At 42.6% G+C, this 17,712-nt stretch overlaps 1 protein-coding gene across 1 annotated transcript; it reads right to left on the bottom strand.

The window, feature by feature from the left end:
* Positions 1–945: 945 nt before the first annotated feature.
* gja1 (gap junction protein alpha 1) lies at positions 946–14,806 on the bottom strand. The gene is made up of 2 exons (XM_003215563.4): positions 14,517–14,806; positions 946–4,486 (listed from the first exon to the last, which is right to left on the bottom strand). Exon 2 carries the CDS (start codon positions 4,468–4,470, stop codon positions 3,322–3,324), a length of 1,149 nt encoding a protein of 382 aa, XP_003215611.2. The 5' UTR covers positions 4,471–4,486; positions 14,517–14,806; the 3' UTR covers positions 946–3,321.
* Positions 14,807–17,712: the final 2,906 nt, after the last annotated feature.

Raw genomic sequence — 17,712 nt, forward strand, 5'->3', positions numbered from 1 at the left:
CCTTCTCACCCCGAAGGGGACTCAGAGCCGTTCACAAAAGAAGGCAAAGTTTGATGCCACATATACATACATAGAATAAAACTAACGTATAAATTAAAACCAAATGATTAAAAACCTATCACTCAAAGGTTTTCCATTGCCTTCCTCTGAGGCTGAGAAAGAGTGAATTTTTTAAGGTCACTCAGTGGATTTTGATGTCTGAATGGGAATTGAAATACTTTTTTCCCAGAGCCCTAGTTTAGCACTCAAACTACTACATCATACTGGCTTTGCTTCTTTCTCCTCCCAGCATCTTTTGCCTAAGGTAGCATTCTCACTCCGCCTAATGGTATGGCCACCCCTTTCTAGGGAACACTACTATTATCCACAAGCATGACTTACAGCTCATTGACAGTGGATCGAACAGAGCCAATTATTACATTAGCTAACACCAGATTCACACAATGTCTCCTTGACTACTTATCATGTCTCCTTTTTGGTTCCTAGTCAGCATGACAATTCCAACAACTCCCTCCATTATTTATATGGTTATCTATTCTCCGTGGCTTTAGAGAACATCTTTTCTCCTGCATTTATCCCCCAACCACAATTATTACCCACAAGGTTTGCATTTTTAAAGATTTTTATGATTACAATCTGCTTCTAAAAGTATGTCCCTAGACACTTCACTTAATTTGCCTGAGGAAGTAGACTGGCTACAAAAGCTTTTGCTTTCATCTTCATTCTTTTAGCAAGGTGCACAAGAACTCTTAGCGGGCATGAACAAACTTCGACCAGCTTACCGACTGTTAGGATTTGTGAGAGTTTGAAGTCCAAAACACCTGGAGGGCCAAAGTTTGCTCTATAGCACAGAAAAGGTTATTGATGGAACCTGCAGCCAAAGCTGTTTTCCAGTATTTAAAGCCAAGTTGCCCCGACGCACAAAATAACAATTGGCAAGCCTGATTTATACTAAATTAAAACTTTATTGACTAAGGTTTTTTTTTCTCCAGACAATGTGATTTGATGAACTATGGTGGCATTCATGCAGCCAATGAATTTGGCAATGATTTTTAATAGAGAATGTCAAACAACTTAGTAAAACATGTTATATAAACCTATAAATCTGTGTTGTTGCAAAGGAAACCAAGGCTACATTCCTGGTTGAACTGTGTTGAACTAGAAGGCACTGTGGTTGACAAAGAACATAAAAACTGGTATCTTTCCATAGCAAATATTTCAAATAAATTAGAATTGTACTCTTTCAGTCTCACTTGCATCCTGACAATACATTATGTGCAAATATCAAAAGTCACACAAAGGAATGAATGATGAGAATTGAACCAAACCATAATATTTGAGTTGAGCTGGTTTGCAAGTGAACAACAAGCAAAAACATCCTTGATTACACTAAAACCAATGTAGGCATGTATTATTAGTACAGCTCAAAGCAGTTTGTGTAAGGGTCCATTCACACAGTCAACTGTGGTTGCAGTTATCAAGCATCTCTTTTCACATCTTTGCTCTGTCCTTGATGTGATGTGAGGTTATCATGTAATAACTGCAGACCTACAGGGTGCACATGGATGAATAAACTGTTCCCCAATCTCTCACATTATTGTCAGTCAAGCATTCCCCTCTCCCACCCCACCCCACCCCTACTTCCTTTACTACCTTCTGTATTATTCAAGCATAAATTACAACAGATCAGAGAAATGGACTAGGTAAATTAGAAGATTCATTTCTTCTTTTTTAAAAAAGTCAAAGAAATTAATTCTTAACTGCAGAAGCCTGCAACTTTGAGTGTCATAATTCTTATCCAGACAAAATGAAAGTCAAATATGATTATTTCAAGGGTTGCCAGGACTTGATTGTTATGATGGTATTCATATTTTATATGTACAAAAAAACAAAACATCTGCTATAGGAAATATGAAAACAAGATTGAAGTTGTTGATATGAATTTTGCTTGCACTGCTGCAATCATTTCATGTAAACATCATAGTGACCCATAATATCCCAAAACACTTAAGCATTTTGTGTGCACAATGGTGTGAGTTTATAATCTATGAATGCCTCTACAATTCCATGTCTTTAAAAATAATATACAAATAAACAAGTGATGTGGATGTGGTAACGAACACCCAAAGCTCCCAATTATCCAGGAGCTTTCCATTCACATTAATTTTTGTGTCGTTGTAAAATCAGTTTGTGCATATTGAAGTAACTGAGATGGTCCCTATCCACAGAATATTGGTATATAGGACAAATTCAGTACATCTACCAATGCACTACAATTGTCAGTGAAATTAGTGGAAACATTCTCAGTGCTTTCAGAATTCTGGTTTGGAATCTAGTGGTTGCAATTCCAGTGACAATAGTTGAAAATCCCACTACTTTCAGTACGGCTTAGCTATTGACAGGCTTGCTGTCTGTGGTTAATAACACGAAACCACGTTTCATCCTTGTCCAGATTCACAGAGAAATGTATATACAATCAGTAGGATCTGACAGTGGTGGTCCATCTCAACCAAAGATTGCTGTATCTGAAGCATAAGAAGCAAATGTTCAAGGCATATTGGGTGGGCCTTGTCTGAAATGGGAGTTGTGCAATTCCAGGGAAACATACTACAATGACAGGAGTATAGAGACCAGGCATGGGCAAACTTTGGCCCTCCAGGTGTTTTGGACTTCAACTCCAGACATCCCAGCTAGCTTACCGGCTGTTAGGAATTGTGGAAGTTGAAGTCCAAAGCACATGGAGGGCCAAAGTTTGCTCAAGTCTGGTATAAACACTGAAAAGTTCATGCCAGTAAAATTTCCTTCAAAGTGCACTTGTCAACAATGGAATGTTCTTTTTTTTAAAGGATCAAAAATCCAACTTGCAACATGTTAGTTGCTCAATAAATGAATACCATCGTCATTTCATCCTGGCTCCCAAATTAACTCAATTTAACATTTGTTTTTAGCATAATGAAAACAAAACTCTTTAGGAAAAGAATCAGTATATTACAGACACACAAGTCCAGACATTTTATAATCTTTCTAAAGCAACAAAAACCCAACCCACTACTTTAGTATTGACTAAGTTTTTTTTTAAAGAGAGCATTAAACGTTTTTTAAATCAGCTACTTTAAATACCAAGACGTACTGTAATTCCCCACACCACCCCAACTTCCCACTTTAAAAAAATCCAAGTTTTAAAAAAATGTTTGTTAACATCTCCAGATTGAGATTGTTAAAGTACCATTTCCAATGGAACAGCATGAACAGCATGTCTGCATATTCTAATGCATTTCATAGCACAGTTGTGTTAAATAACCCTCTTGCAGCCTGGGAGGGCTAGATTTCCAGGTCATCAGGTCGAGGTCGACTGCTGGCTCGACTGCTGGCTCTGCTTGGAGGCCTCTGGTCCACAACTGTGAGAGGTTGTAGCTCATGCCCAGAGCCTATTTTTTTGGTGTTCTCAGGCTCCTCTGCAAATTCGAAGTTCTGGGCGTGTGAGTTGGAGATTGTGCTCCCAGCTTGTCCAATCCTGTTCTGCTCTGCACTGTAATTTGCCCAGTTTTGTTCACTAGCTTGCTTATTGTAGTTACGACATGAAGAGGAATTGTTCCTGTCTCCAGTAACGAGCTTGTACCCGGGTGGAGACATGGGTGACAATGGGGCAGTTGGAGAGGAACAACCATTGAAGTAGGCATACTTAGGGGACCCGCATTCCTTGGAGGGACTCAAGCCGCTGTTGGGAGAGAATGGGTCATTTTTTGTCTTCATGCGATCCTTAATGCTCTTGAGGACAACATAAAAAATTTCAATGACGTTCAGAGTGAGAGATATTATTGATACCACCAGCATGAAGATAATGAAAATTGTTTTCTCTGTGGGACGTGAAAGGAAGCAATCCACTTTGTGTGGGCATGGCACTCGTTCACACTCATAAATGGCTTGCAGGGTGAACCCATAGATGTACCACTGGATGAGCACAAAAGCCACTTCAAAAAAAGATTTGAAGATAATACTGATAATGTAAGTGCGGAGCAGTCCCCCACGCATTTTTACTTTGCCATGTTCTTCAATCCCATACTTGAACTTCTTTATTTCTATTTGTTTGAGGTGGATATCTACATTAACCCCCTCACTCTGGACTACCTTGAGTTCTTCTTCTTTTCGGTTCAGCTTCTCTTCTTTTCGCATCACGTAGAAGACGTGTGCCAAGTACATGAGTGTGGGCACTGACACAAAAATAAACTGAAGAACCCAGAAACGCACATGAGAGATTGGGAAGGACTTGTCATAGCAGACATTTTCACAACCAGGTTGTTGGGTGTTGCACCGGAATGCCGACTGCTCATCACCCCAGGCAGACTCCACGGCTGTTCCCAATAGCAAGATTCGGAAAATGAAAAGTACAGATAACCACACCTTTCCTCCTGCAGTGGAATAGGCTTGGACTTTATCAAGGAGCCTTCCCAGAGCACTCCAGTCACCCATCTTCACTGCCTGCTACCTATAAAAGAACAACAACAACAATAAAGAGCTAAAGTATGGCTTAGAAAGACATGGAAAAGGTATCACATCACAAATCCCAGAAGACATTTGAGTTTATTCATATTAGGTTATTTTAAATGCCCCTATACATTCAAAAATATGATCCCATTGTTAAGCACTCATAGTTGGTCTTAATATTAGTATGAGAATTGGAGAATTGGACTTTTGCTGCTTGATAGTTTAACGTATCATCAAATAGTTAATCTCCTCTTACACGGGGGATCCAGGCAAAGAATAAACCTGTGATATTCTGCATGCCAACTCTGTGCTCCACTACCATGCTATAGCCTTTAAGATTGGCTGCAAAGATTTGCATGAATTGTGGGTTCTTCCAAATAAACTTTGTGCTATTACAAAGCAGTAGAATATGTTGACATTATTATACATTGCTAATTTCTCTGCTCAGTATCTAGATGGTGAGAAACAGGGACTTGATCCAAATTGGCATTAAAAGGAGTTGTACTGGCAAATGTCTGAAAAATCCTCCTTTCTGTTGTGATCTTTGGTACACCCCAAAAACTGCTATGGGAGGTTTAGGAAACTTTGGAACACCATGGGAGGTTGCACTGAAAGCTGGAATGGATAGGTGAAAATTGTTTCCCCATCTTCTTCCAGGAGAAAGTTTCTACTAGATCAAAGTTTCTCCCATGTATCTAACCCCATAAGTTAACTGCCCCCCCCCCAATCCTCTTCATCCAGTGATTAGAGATGTCAGACTGCTGTATCAAGTGCTGAATGTTAGTTTCTCACAGTTTATAGTGTCATTTTGTCCATGAAGGGTTCAAATAAAAGATATTATCCCTAAGTGGAAGCTCAGTGTACAGGAATACCTAGTCAATTTTAAGCCATGGGAACTGAAGAAGAGATTTATGAAACTGGTCTTTGAGAAACCTCCTTTCTCTGCATTTTATCTGAGAAAGAACCATTCATTCCCCTCTCTCTCAAATAATAACTTCTTGATTCCTTAACTGGCTTACTGATGATTTTAAAATATCCCGTTATCAGACTTCCTTCCAGGTGCAATGGATTTCTTTACAGTATAAAGTTATTTCAGATTGAAAGTAGGATTAAAAACAAAAGAGGTGTTATTCATGGAAAATTTTCAATTATTTGTTTTTAATTATATTCCTCTCTGGTCTGTTAATGCAGGAAGACATACTCCGAGCTTTATCTGTTTAATTCCATGTTAGCAATATTTCTTTTCAATTTATCATAATTTTTTACATTTGTTTCAGCAGGCAAAATAGTGTTATTATTTCCCAAGGCTGTATTTATTTGAGAAGCAAGTGTTCCTTGCATGAATTACTCAGGCAGTTCTAAGAAAAATATCTTTCAACAAAATCATTTACTTCTCACTTTCTTAGGGCTCTACCAATGCCTACCCAGAGAAGTGTTAATGAGATACAGCTTTCATGACATTGGGGATAACAGTCCTTTCTTGGGGCAATATATGTCAAGCTTTGAACTGTATTTTCATTTCTTGACAATGAACTAATAAACAAACTCTGCACTGTTGGACATACAGTACTTATTAAGACATTTTTCTGCCCAATGCCCTTCAGAAGTGATGGGACCACAGCATCCCTTATTCCCAGCCACTATACACTCTTGGTTGCTCCAGATGGCAATGACAGGAGTCGTACTGTGACAAATCAAGAGGGTACCAAATGGGAGAAGACTATACCAGTGCTTCATTGAATACAGGGAGATATTTTGAATTAAACATGGTGCTGCATGTAGAGTGCTTCTGTGCCCTGTTGTACAGATGACAATTCCCAGTTTCCAGGACTGTCAGAGGGTAGGCAATCCTTTATCTATATCCTATATTCAATATCCATCAAGTCCAGTTTAATCTAAAGAAGCACCAGAAGTTAGGATAGAAGTGGCATGAAAACTGCCCATTAAGAGTGAATATTTCTGCAGCAGACAGCGCTGGAACAGAGGTTAATAATGTCTTTGGTGTATTGAGCTATATTTATTGTTTTTGACCTTTCAAATATTGCTATCAAAAACTGTACTAGGAACAGCAAGTATTCTATTCAGAAAGCTTTCAAGTTCTTGAGGTTGCTTATTTTCAAGAGTGTTCAATTGAGTTTGATCAAACTACAATGTAGTTTGTATATTTGGAAAAATTCTAAGACTACCAGTCTGAAATGTTTTAACCATTTGCATTTAGATAACCTTAAAGCCTTTTTCCAAATCAAAAAGTGACAATTCTCAAAAGTGTAAGGATCCCATCTTCCCCACTCCCAACCCTCATACAGAGTTGAATAGGAATAAATGTTAAAACCTGGCCTCACTTTTGATATTATCTATGATGGTGGCATGCCACTGCTGACATGCTGACATAAAGTCATGGCTTGCACCGCATTGCTGACTTTGCACCTGGCATCTCCTGGCCTGTCTTCTCACAGCAAGCTGTGAGTCCTTAACATAGTTCAAACAGGCACGTCTTGCGTGCCTCTTGTGTTGTGTATGAAGGTTACAACATAGAAGATATCCAACAGTTTCACCATTTTTACATTTGCTTCCAAATTATAGAAAAGAGATAGAAAAACTTTCCATCTTGTGAATATTCACTCAGGATACATCTCTGACAATGTAATCCTGTTTGGGTTTACTTTGAGTTCAACAGAACAGAATACTCAGAAAGTAAGTGTGGGATTGCAACCTGAGTTAGCAACAGTATACAAACTTACTAGGGAGTAAGATCCACTAAATGTTACAGGATTTATTTCTGAGTAAGAACAGATGGGATGGTTTGTGTTGGCTGGGGGGAGGGAGATTCTAGGAGATTTTTTAAAGTTCTAAGCCTTGGGCTTGTTTTGAAGTGATTTCTAGGGCAAGCTAAAGAACCTAGCTATTTCTGGATAAAAGCATTGACAGCTCAGGAGACAATCACTCCACATCAATGCATGACTGGAGATCATCTCAACATAGCAAAGTGGCATTCTATGTTCTCATCCTGCAGTATTTTTCCAATGAAGAAGATTTCTAATGCACTCTTCTCTGAACAGAATCCTGCCATGCTTTTGGTTGATTGCTATGCTTCATAGCCAGACACACATCAGTCACAGTTTTATTTTCTCTGCTGCAATCCTGCTTTTTGTGTGTGTGTGTCAGGAGCAACTTGAGAAATTGCAAGTTGCTTCTGGTGTGAGAGAATTGGCCATCTGCAAGGACATCACCTAGGCAATGCCAGGATTTTTTTTAATGTTTATCATCCTTGTGGGAGGCTTCTCTTATGTCCCCACATGGGGAGCTGGAACTGACAAAGGGAGCTCACCCGCTCTCCCCGGATTCAAACCACCAAACTATTGGTCAGCAGTCCTGCCGGCACATGGGTTTAACCCATTGTGCCACTGGGGCCTTTCAGATGACAGTAATTCTGTGGGGACCAGCTCAAATAACTTTGGATAGCATGAACCTAAACAACTAGCTGAGTGTGTGGTCACTTTTTCACTTGGCCAGCAGTGCAGGTATATCACATGCTTTAGGAAGTTTGCCAAGGGAACTTAGGGAGGCTACAGCTGTTCTACCATGCTGTGCAATGCTCTCTGCATATTATTCCCCTTCAGAGACAACAGTGTGCCTTCAGCCAGGGAAGGAAAGGGATGTCAGCTAGCCATGAGGGATCATCGCATTTGGAACACTGCGCACACAAAATACATTAAGCGTGTGCTGTTTAACAGCAGCTCGTCTGAAAATGGGCTTTACTGTCTTTCCTGAAAAAGAGAGCATGTCATAGAAAGAAAGTGGTGATAGCATTACTTGGTTAGCATTTTCAATGACCATATGCAGGAAAAATTTGATCTTAGAAGCCACAGCTTGGAAAGTGGAACACTTTTTAAATGTAAGCTGGGTGATGTGTCATGTCATGTGGCTCATGTTTTCCAGGACACGTAAGTCCACTTCAGTATTTTCAGTCCTTGGGCCGATGACTGAGTGCCATGTCAGAGGACCACGGGGAAGCATTTGCCATGGTTCTGTGGTGATGTCGTGTGGAGCTTGCACACAGCTGGAAAAATTAGTTTTAGTTTACATAAAAACCTACCCAAAAAAACCTATGAAATTATACTTTAAAAGCCCTTTCTATCTGCATTCAAACAACTGGCAGGACACACACACACATGTAACAAATACACAATAAACTGAATAATCTATGAGAAACTGGTACTGCTCAGTTGTGTCAAACTACAAGACCATTATATTCAGCCCGTGGTGACTGGGGATGATGGGGGCTGCAGTTTGGAATGTCTGGAGGATGGCAGCAAGAGAGAACCCAAATTTACATAAAGAATATTATATTTTGTGGTGGTGATTATTTTGGGGTTGAGACAAAATTTCATATGGAAGGGATGTCATGAGCACAGAAAGGTAGCTAGGAAATCTATCTAGAATTTCAAAAGGACACCATAGCTTATACAATTACCTAGTTCATTTTAAAGAAGAAAAGTCCATGCTCCTAGCTTTTCCTGCTGTTTGATAAGGCTGCAAATCCAATCTCAATCTATACCAGAAAAGACACGGATATATTTGACCAATGCAGATTTAGTCTTCTTTATTGGTTAACAGAATTAGACCCACTTTGAGAAGACCTTGGTTCAAATCACATTTCATCTATGAAGCTCATTGGTTGAGTGTGGGCCAGCCACCATCTCTCACCCTGACTTGACAATTCTGTTTAGAGGACAAAGTGGGAGCTAGATCACTTTGCACAACTATCTGAATGTCTTGGTGGAATGGAAGATAAATGAGGGAGGGAGGAGTGAGCTACAACTGAGACCAGCAAACAAAGAAATGCAGAGAAATTGACCCCCCCCCCCAAACAACCCTATTTCCTTTCCTTAATTTCCAAACTGAAATCCCCGAAGTTTGTTTTATGGCTAAGGGCCCATTTTAAGAAACTGATGTTGATGAGCAAAACCAGCAAGCAGCTGTTAGCATCTTAGAGACTAAGACATAGAGCACAGGGCCCATTTTGTCAGGTGCAAGGAGGGTCAGATGCAAGGGGAACAGCAGCATGAGTGTTTCCAACAGCTGATGTCATATCAACACCCATCAGAGACCATGAAACAATTCATAAAAATGCCTACAAAACATTCACCAGAGAATCGGCTCCACGTGCTTCAGAGGGAGAATATTTAGTTCAGGCTGAAATGTTATTCAGCAGGAAACAGATGCCACCTGTACAACTGTCTTTCTATCCAAACTGAAGGAACATTTGGTTTTGAGACCAAACACAACTTGTTTGTCTGCTGGATGGAATGTTGGGTTTTATTTCCTTGACATGAAGCTTGTGTTGGGTACACAAATACTCAACTGAGTAAACTACAGGACATAATGTCAGGACCAGCCCTACCATTAGGCAAACTGAAATGACTACCTGAGCTAGCAGAGGATGGTGGTGAATATGGCAGCAGTCTCCTGGCTGTCTCTTCTGCTGCAGAACAGAATTACATATTCCATGATGTTTGTTTTGCAACCCCCAAAGCCTCAGGTGAACCACATGCTGGAAGATGTCACTGCACTCTAGATTCAGCTGCCACTCCAGTGGGCTTCTATACAGGGAGCTGCGTATGGGAACATTTTGTCTTGTCTCAGGTAGCAAAATGTTTGGAGTGTGCTCTGCAATAAGACTTCCTTTAGGTCAAAATGTTATTCCACTTTTAAGTGCACAGGTAAAGGTTTCCCCTGACATTAAATCTAGTCGTGTCTGACTCTAGGGGGATGGTGCTCATCTCCATTTCTAAGTCGAAGAGCCGGCATTGTCCATAGACACCTCCAAGGTCATGTGGCCAACATGACTGCATGGAACACTGTTACCTTCCCGCCAGAGCGGCAGCTATTGATCTACTCACATTTGCATGCTTTCGAACTGCTAGGTTGGCAGAAGCTGGAGCTAACAGGGGGAGCTCACCCCACTCCCCGGATTCAAACCGCCAATCTTTGGATCAGCAAGGTTTAATCCGCTGCGCCACCAGGGGCTCCTGGGGTGTACAATATATTCATAAAATGAAAAACGTTGGGGAACGGATTCTGAACTGCTTTAATGCCAACTGCAATTGCACAGGAAGAAAGACTCTGAGCAATATCGGTATAGAAACCCAGTATTATGTAGTGGTTTAAGTGCTGGACGAGGCCACTGGGACGAGGCCACTGGGAGAGGCCATTGGGGAAGACACACTCTCTCAGCCTCAACAAGGACAAACCTCCTCGGAACAAATTCAGCTAAGAAAACCCCTTAGGTCTGCCTAAGTCAGAAATATGTGTGTGGAGTGCACGCAACAAAAAAATTGGGCAACGTCAGAGTGTTCAGCTGCAACTCTGAGCAATTTCACTACAAAGTTAAGACTGTGATTCTACAGCATTAAGAAGTAAGCTCAACTGAACAAAGTAGCATTGATGGTTGAGTAAAACATACCCAGAATTGCATGGCACACTTCACTTAATGCAGAGAGGAAATCGTTCTGAGCAAACAAGAATAAGACTAAACTGTCTCTAATCCTGATTTCCTCATTCAGCCCAAAATTCCATAGGATGGTTTATCTTTACATCTCGTTTCCCTGACTCTAGATAGTTTGACTTCCTAAAATTTTCCAGAAAGGATGAATGAGATACCAATGTGTCGAACAGGTACTAGTGATAATGAGTGTACATTCTACTCTGTTGTGCATGGACTACAGTGCAAAAATCCCTGCATATCCATTGCACATGATCTCCTGTCTGTTCAGTCTTCTCTCATTTGTATTCTAGTTAGGTGTCATGGCTCAGCACCAGAGTTTCACTTCAAAGGTCTCTTCCTCTTTCCTCCACCCCCACCCTCTTCCCAGGAAATACTGCAATAAACAGCTTCAAAGTCTGGAGGCTTCAGAAATCCAGATGTTAGTATGGCTGAATAAATGCTAAGAGGCAGCCGTTTCTTCTCTCTCCCATTCCCTTCCTCCTCTCCCTATTCATAAGGGAGAGACACTCTTTCTTTGGTTGTTCTTGTTGCCTTAAAAAAAGCAAAACCAAACCAAAAACCTTTGGATGGACATTCACTTCTGAAACGCAATGGTCCACAGATTGCAAGGGAATGAGAGGATAAACTGGGCATAACAGTTAAGGTATAATGGTCCCTTGGTATCTGCTGGCTTTGGTTCCAGACCACACCACGGATACCAGAGACTGTGGATGCTCAAATCCCATTGCACACAATGGTTTAGTAAAGGGCTGCCCCTTATATTGAAATAAGATTAAAGTTTGCTTTTTGGAATCTTTTTTCATGATACAAACATTGTCAATCCAGGGACGGTTGAATCCGTGGATACAGAATCCATGGCTTCTGTCCTGCAAAGGTGCTCCTCGCTGCTTTCTCCAATTCTTGAATGTAACCCCTCACTCTGTTCACTTTTGTTGTTTTGCTATTGCAAGAGCCGCTGAAGCTAAAGGTGTATCTGCACTGGTAGAATTCATACACCTTAATACCACTTGAACTGGGTTGCTGTGAGTTTTCCGGGCTGTATGGCCATGTTCCAGTAGCATTCTCTCCTGATGTTTTGCCCACATCAATGGCACACATCCTCAAAGGTTGTGAGGTATGTTGGAAGTGGGGTTTATATATCTGTGGAAGGTCCAGGGTAGGAGAAAGAACTCTTGACAGTTGGAGGCAGGTGTGAATGTTGCAATTAATCACTCTGATTAGCATTGATGAGCCTCACAACTTCAAGGCCTGTCTGATTTCTGCTTGGAGGAATCCTTTGTTGGGAGGTGTTAGCTGACCCTGATTGTTTCATGTCTGGAATTCCTGTTTTCAGAGTCAGGAATCAAACAGGCCTTGAAGCTGCAAGGTTTTTAAATGCTAATCAAGGTGCTTAATTGCAACATTCACACATTGTCAGAAAGAACTGACAAGAGTTATTTCTCGCACCCGTGATCTTGCACAGATATATAAACCTCTCTTGCTTAGTTTCTAACAGACCTCACAACCCTGAGGGTGCCTGCCATAGATGTGGGTGAAACATCAGAAGAGAATGCTTCTGGGACATGGCCATATGCCTGGAAAACCCACAGCAACCCATGAAAGGCTTTGACAACTAACACCACATGTACTGCCCTGGCTGGATGCTATGACAGAACCAGGGGAGTTGTAGTTTAGTGAGGCACCAGCACTCTTTGCCAGGGAAGACTAAAGACTTTGTAAAACTACATTAACGATTCCATAGCATTGAGCCATGGGAGTTAAAGTGGTGTCAAGCTGCATTGATTCTACAGTGTAGATCAGGCATGGGCAAACTTGGTCCCTCCGGGTGTTTTGGACTCCCAACTCCCACCATTCCTCACAGCCTCAGGCCCCTTCCTTTCCCCCCTCAGCCACTTAAGGGGTGAGGGGGAAAAGGAAAGGGCCTGAGGCTGTGAGGAAAGGTGGGAGTTGGAGTCCAAAACACGTGGAGGGACCAAGCTTGCCTATGCCTGGTGTAAATGCAGCCCTCAGGTTCTGTTAGGGCCTGCTCTGAGTCTCCAAGCTAGACGCGCCTTACCTTTCCTCACCTGAAGGGTGCTTTTCAAACCAGAAGGCACCCAATGAAACCAGGAGCTGGCCTTGGCCAAAGGGTGAGCCCAGCCCTCCCCCCAACACCAGCAGCCCCCAAGCGCCCAGGCGGCGGGCTGCAATATCCCTGAACAAAAGACTGGTCTATTATCAAGAAAAAGAAGTGTGTGTTGGGGTTGGCGGCAGAGAGAAGGGAGATCAGCAACACCACGTGAAAGTCAGCCGGCGAGGGCTTTACCAGTAGCTCTTGATCAGGACAAAAGCCCCCCTTTATTCCGGACTTGGCTGAGGATGAACTCTTCCTCCGGAGCCCCGCTTTCCGTCTGGGAGCTGACCGGGTGCGTGCGTATGCCAGCACGCGTGTACGCGTGCCTGGATGCGTGTGGAACCAGGTTCAGGTCCTCTCTGTCCTCAATGGCAGAGTTAACGGGGACACAATGTTGCGAGGCGCTTCGCTTTTCCCAAGGTTGGATGGACCTTGGCTGGCTCGCCTAAGCAAGAAGCTGAGAACTGTGTTGTCGCAGGCTTTCATGGCCGGAATCACTGGGTTGCTGTGAGTTTTCCGGGCTGTATAGCCGTGTTCCAGGGCCCTTCCACACAGCCCTATATCCCAGAATATCAAGGAAGAAAATCCCACAATATCTGCTTTGAACAGGGTTAGGTGAGTCCAACGGCAATATATTCCAGTTCAAAGCAGATAATGTGGGATTTTCTGCCTTGATATTCTGGGATATAGGGCTGCATGGAAGGGCCCCATGAAGCATTCTCCACATCAGCCAGGCCTTGAAGCTGCAAGGCTTTTCAGTGCTAATCAAGGTGATTAATTGCAGCATTCACACTTGCCTCCAACAGACAAGAGTTCTTTCTCCCACCCTGGACCTTCCACAGATATATAAACTTCCCTTGTTTAGTCTCCAATATACCTCACAACCTCTAAGGATGCCGGCCTAAATGTGGGGAAAACGTCAGAAGAGAATGCTTCTGGAGTATGGCCATACTGCCCAGAAAACTCACAGCAACCCAAGTTGAGAACTTTCTCCGTGGGCAAAGGAGAGGAGACTTAGTCCTCTTCCACACAGCTGAATAAAATCCACATTGAACTGGATTATATGGCAGTGTGGATTCAGATATCCCAGTTCAAAGCAGATATTGTGGGGTTTTCTGCCTTGATATTCTGGGTTATATGGCTGCGTGGAAAGGCCCTGGGAGAGCAAAAGTTTGCGCTGGGGGAAATGCCATCTCCTGAAATGTGGTTTTCTCACCCAGGAAAAAGTTTGATGCATTTGTTGACTATCTATATATATAATCGAATCCTGTCGAAGACACATAACCCGAAGGAAAGTGTGCACTGAGCTTCCAAGTCAGAGGTAGCCGCAATCCTCCTGCTTGGAGCCAACTTGAAATCTCCCCTACTTTCCCCCCAAGTGAAAACAAGAGAGCCTTGCCCCATCCTTACCTTGGCCCGCCAGCAGGGAGGAAGGCAAAGCAAGTGCCTCGGCTCCTCAGAGGGTTACAATTCGCCAAGCGAGAGCCCGCTTTCCGGCGCCCCGACCTGCCGCTTGAAACTTTCCAAACCTCCTCCTGCTCTTTTGTCCTTCCTTCCTTCCTTCCTTTCCCCTTCTCCTGAAAGAAAAGTGCGGAGACCTTGAGGGCTTGTTTTGTTAAAAAGGGGAAAGCCCTCGCCCCCTCAAACCCAAACACCCAGCCCCTTCTGGTTTAACCCTGCCTAACTTGAAGGCTGAGCTTTTAAAAACTTTTGTCAAGCTTTGGGAGGGAGGAGGTAGAAAGGGGGCAGGAGGAGGGAGAGAGCGCAAGAGGTGGGGCGGCCGAGGGGTGGGGCGGCCAAGAGGAGGAGGAGGAGGAGGAGGAGGAGGAGAAAGTAAAAAAAGACGCAGGAGCCGGAGACAGTCGGAAAAGGGAGTGAACTGGAGCGAAGTGGCTGAGTAAGCATCTGCTTAAAAAAAAAAACAAAAAAAAAACAGGGAGACACGAAAGAGCCCCAGATGGGACAGCATCCAAAGCCTCCTTGCCCTGGAGAAGTGGTAGAGCTTCTCACCTCTGCAGGAGTCTACCTTATACCATCCAGCTATGGACAAGTCTATGTAGGGACAGCCAAAGGCAGCATTGACCAAGCATGAATCAAAGAACATGAAAGGCACTACAGACTAATCCAACCAGAGAAGTCAGCCATAGCAGAGCATGTGAAGGACCAACCTGGACACAGCAGATTATTTGAGAACACAGAACCACTCTAACCACCACCATGTCAGAACACACAAAGAAGCCATTGAAATCCCAAGCATGTGGACAATTTCAACAGAAAGGAAGAAACCATAAAAATGAACAAAATCTGAAGTATTTTTTTTTAAAAAAACCCTCTAAAATCAGGACAGTAAATAAAGAACAACACTCTGAAAACAGAGGTATTCCAGACATGAAACAATCAGGGCCAGCTAACACCTCCCAACATAGGATTCCCCCCAGGCAGTAAGCAGCCAGACCTTGAAGCTGAAAGGCTATTCAATGCTAATCATGGTGGCCAATTGCGACATTCACACCTACCTCCAATAGACAAAAGTTCTTTCTCCCAGCCTGAACATTCCACAGATATTTAAACCCCACTTGCCTAGTTTCCAACAGATCTCACTACCTCTGAGGATGCCTGCTATAGATGCAAGTGAATGTCAGGAAAGAATGCTTCTGGAACATGGCCATACAGCCTGGAAAACTCACAGCAACCCAGCTTCTTTGACTCTCTCCAAAGGTGCACAGTGGCACATCTCCCTCAGGAGTTTTACTGGAAGATGATGGAAAGGGGATTTCATCAGTAACTTGCCTGCAGTGACTGCTTCCCAAAGCCATCCTAGGGTTGGCACCAGGGCTTGTGCCACCTTAAATGGTGTGTGTGTGTGTATAGTAGTAGGGGAATGCTCCCTGTTGGCACTTGACAAGATGCAGGAATGATAACATAGGGAGGGAGGGAGTTGTCTTGTGTTCCCCCCTCAGGCTGCGACATCCTGGCAGAGCTCCTCCAGCGGGTGCCTTCTCCACTCTTGTGAAACCAGGCCTCTTCAGAGGGCATGACACAGTTGCATAATGCTCCATGTAATTTTTTGTACATGCACATACATATGTCTCTGTGTGTGCCAAAAGAGTGAAGAAAGAAATGCAAGCCAAAAAACGATGGAACACACAATGGGTTGTAAGATTCTCACTTACAGCAGCAGCAGCACAGGAATCTTATGATCTAGCCATCACTTGGCAAAGTTACACCTTTGAACTGATGTTCCCAGAATCCACTGGTCACTGGGATTCTGGGCATTACAGTCCAGAAAGGTACTTTTTATAACCTCAGAAACTAAAACCCAACTTGGCAAAGAAAAAATCCACTGCCTGACTCAAAACGCATAGTAGGAGACTAGTAAAGGTAAAGGTTTCCCCTGACGTTAAGTCCAGTCATGTCTGACTCTGGGGGTTGGTGCTCATCTCCATTTCTAAGCCGGCATTCCGCTCCTGGGGTTTGAACCTGGGACCTTTCAGTCTGCAAGTTCAGCAGCTCAGTGCTTTAACACACTTTGCCACCGGGGCGACTAGCCCATCTTAAAGGCTGCTTTTATCCTCTTTTGTTAAGATTGCTGCTAGGAAAATCAAATTAAACAAACCTGAACATTTAAAACAGATGAGGTCTACTGGATCCAATGGCTATCAAAATTATCATCCTGTCTCCCACAAAGTCTAACTAGATGCATCTAACAAGAATTCAAGAAATAACTCTGCCCTGCTTTTTTCCCAGCAGCTAATGATCCCTGCCAGGGAGCCAGTGTGGTAAAGTTGTTAGGGTAATTTAGACCCCATGAATGTATTGGAGGAAAACGGACTATATAAACTAATAAATAAATATTGAACGCAAGCATGGTTGTACCATTTAGTCATCACAGTTTGCCTAATTCCTTTCAAAAGCCATCTAGAGCTATGCACGTACATCACGTCTTGTGTCAGTGAACCTGCAAACTTGATTACGTGTTGCATGCTTTTGTGTGACTCAAACATACTACTAGTTAATTTAATAGAAAGCTCTTAAATCCTGATACAGTACAACCTCTATAACCATGGGACCAGTATGTGCAATTTCATTTACCCACTTCTGATAAAATATGGCCTCTCCAGTTATTATTATTTATTTAATTTTAGTTCTCTCAACACACCCCTATGGTATTCTTAGGTCAGAAGACCTTCATTTCAATAGAGTTCACTATTACCAGTAGTTCATGATTACCTGTAATGTCACATATCAGTGCCAAATTTGGGAATGTATCTCCACAGATACAGCGGTTGTGCTGAATTATAAAATAGGAAGAAAAACATTTCTTTGTTTATCCTGACCGTACTTTTAGAAACCTTTACTGTACCCCAGGTTAGCTGCTTGTAGGCTTGTTCTCTTTTGTTCCTTTTCCTGCTTTAAGATAACATTTTTGAAAAACAGATTCAAAGTGTAGTTGCCCTATAGGTTTGTATAATGGAATGAGAATGTCGGGTGAAATTCAATAGTGTTCATTTGCTGGTGAAATTGAATCTCTCACAGTATGGCTTCCCCCTCCTCTCTGCATGCTGTCTGCAAAATATGCTCTAAAGAAGGGGAAGCTTTCTGGAGC

Source organism: Anolis carolinensis, chromosome 1, assembly GCF_035594765.1.
Source record: "Anolis carolinensis isolate JA03-04 chromosome 1, rAnoCar3.1.pri, whole genome shotgun sequence".
Classification (NCBI taxonomy): Eukaryota; Metazoa; Chordata; class Lepidosauria; order Squamata; family Dactyloidae; genus Anolis; species Anolis carolinensis.

Bases quoted from the DNA above. Each gene is read 5' to 3' on its own strand.
- gja1 (XM_003215563.4), bottom strand. From the start codon at position 4,470: ATGGGTGACTGGAGTGCTCTGGGAAGGCTCCTTGATAAAGTCCAAGCC.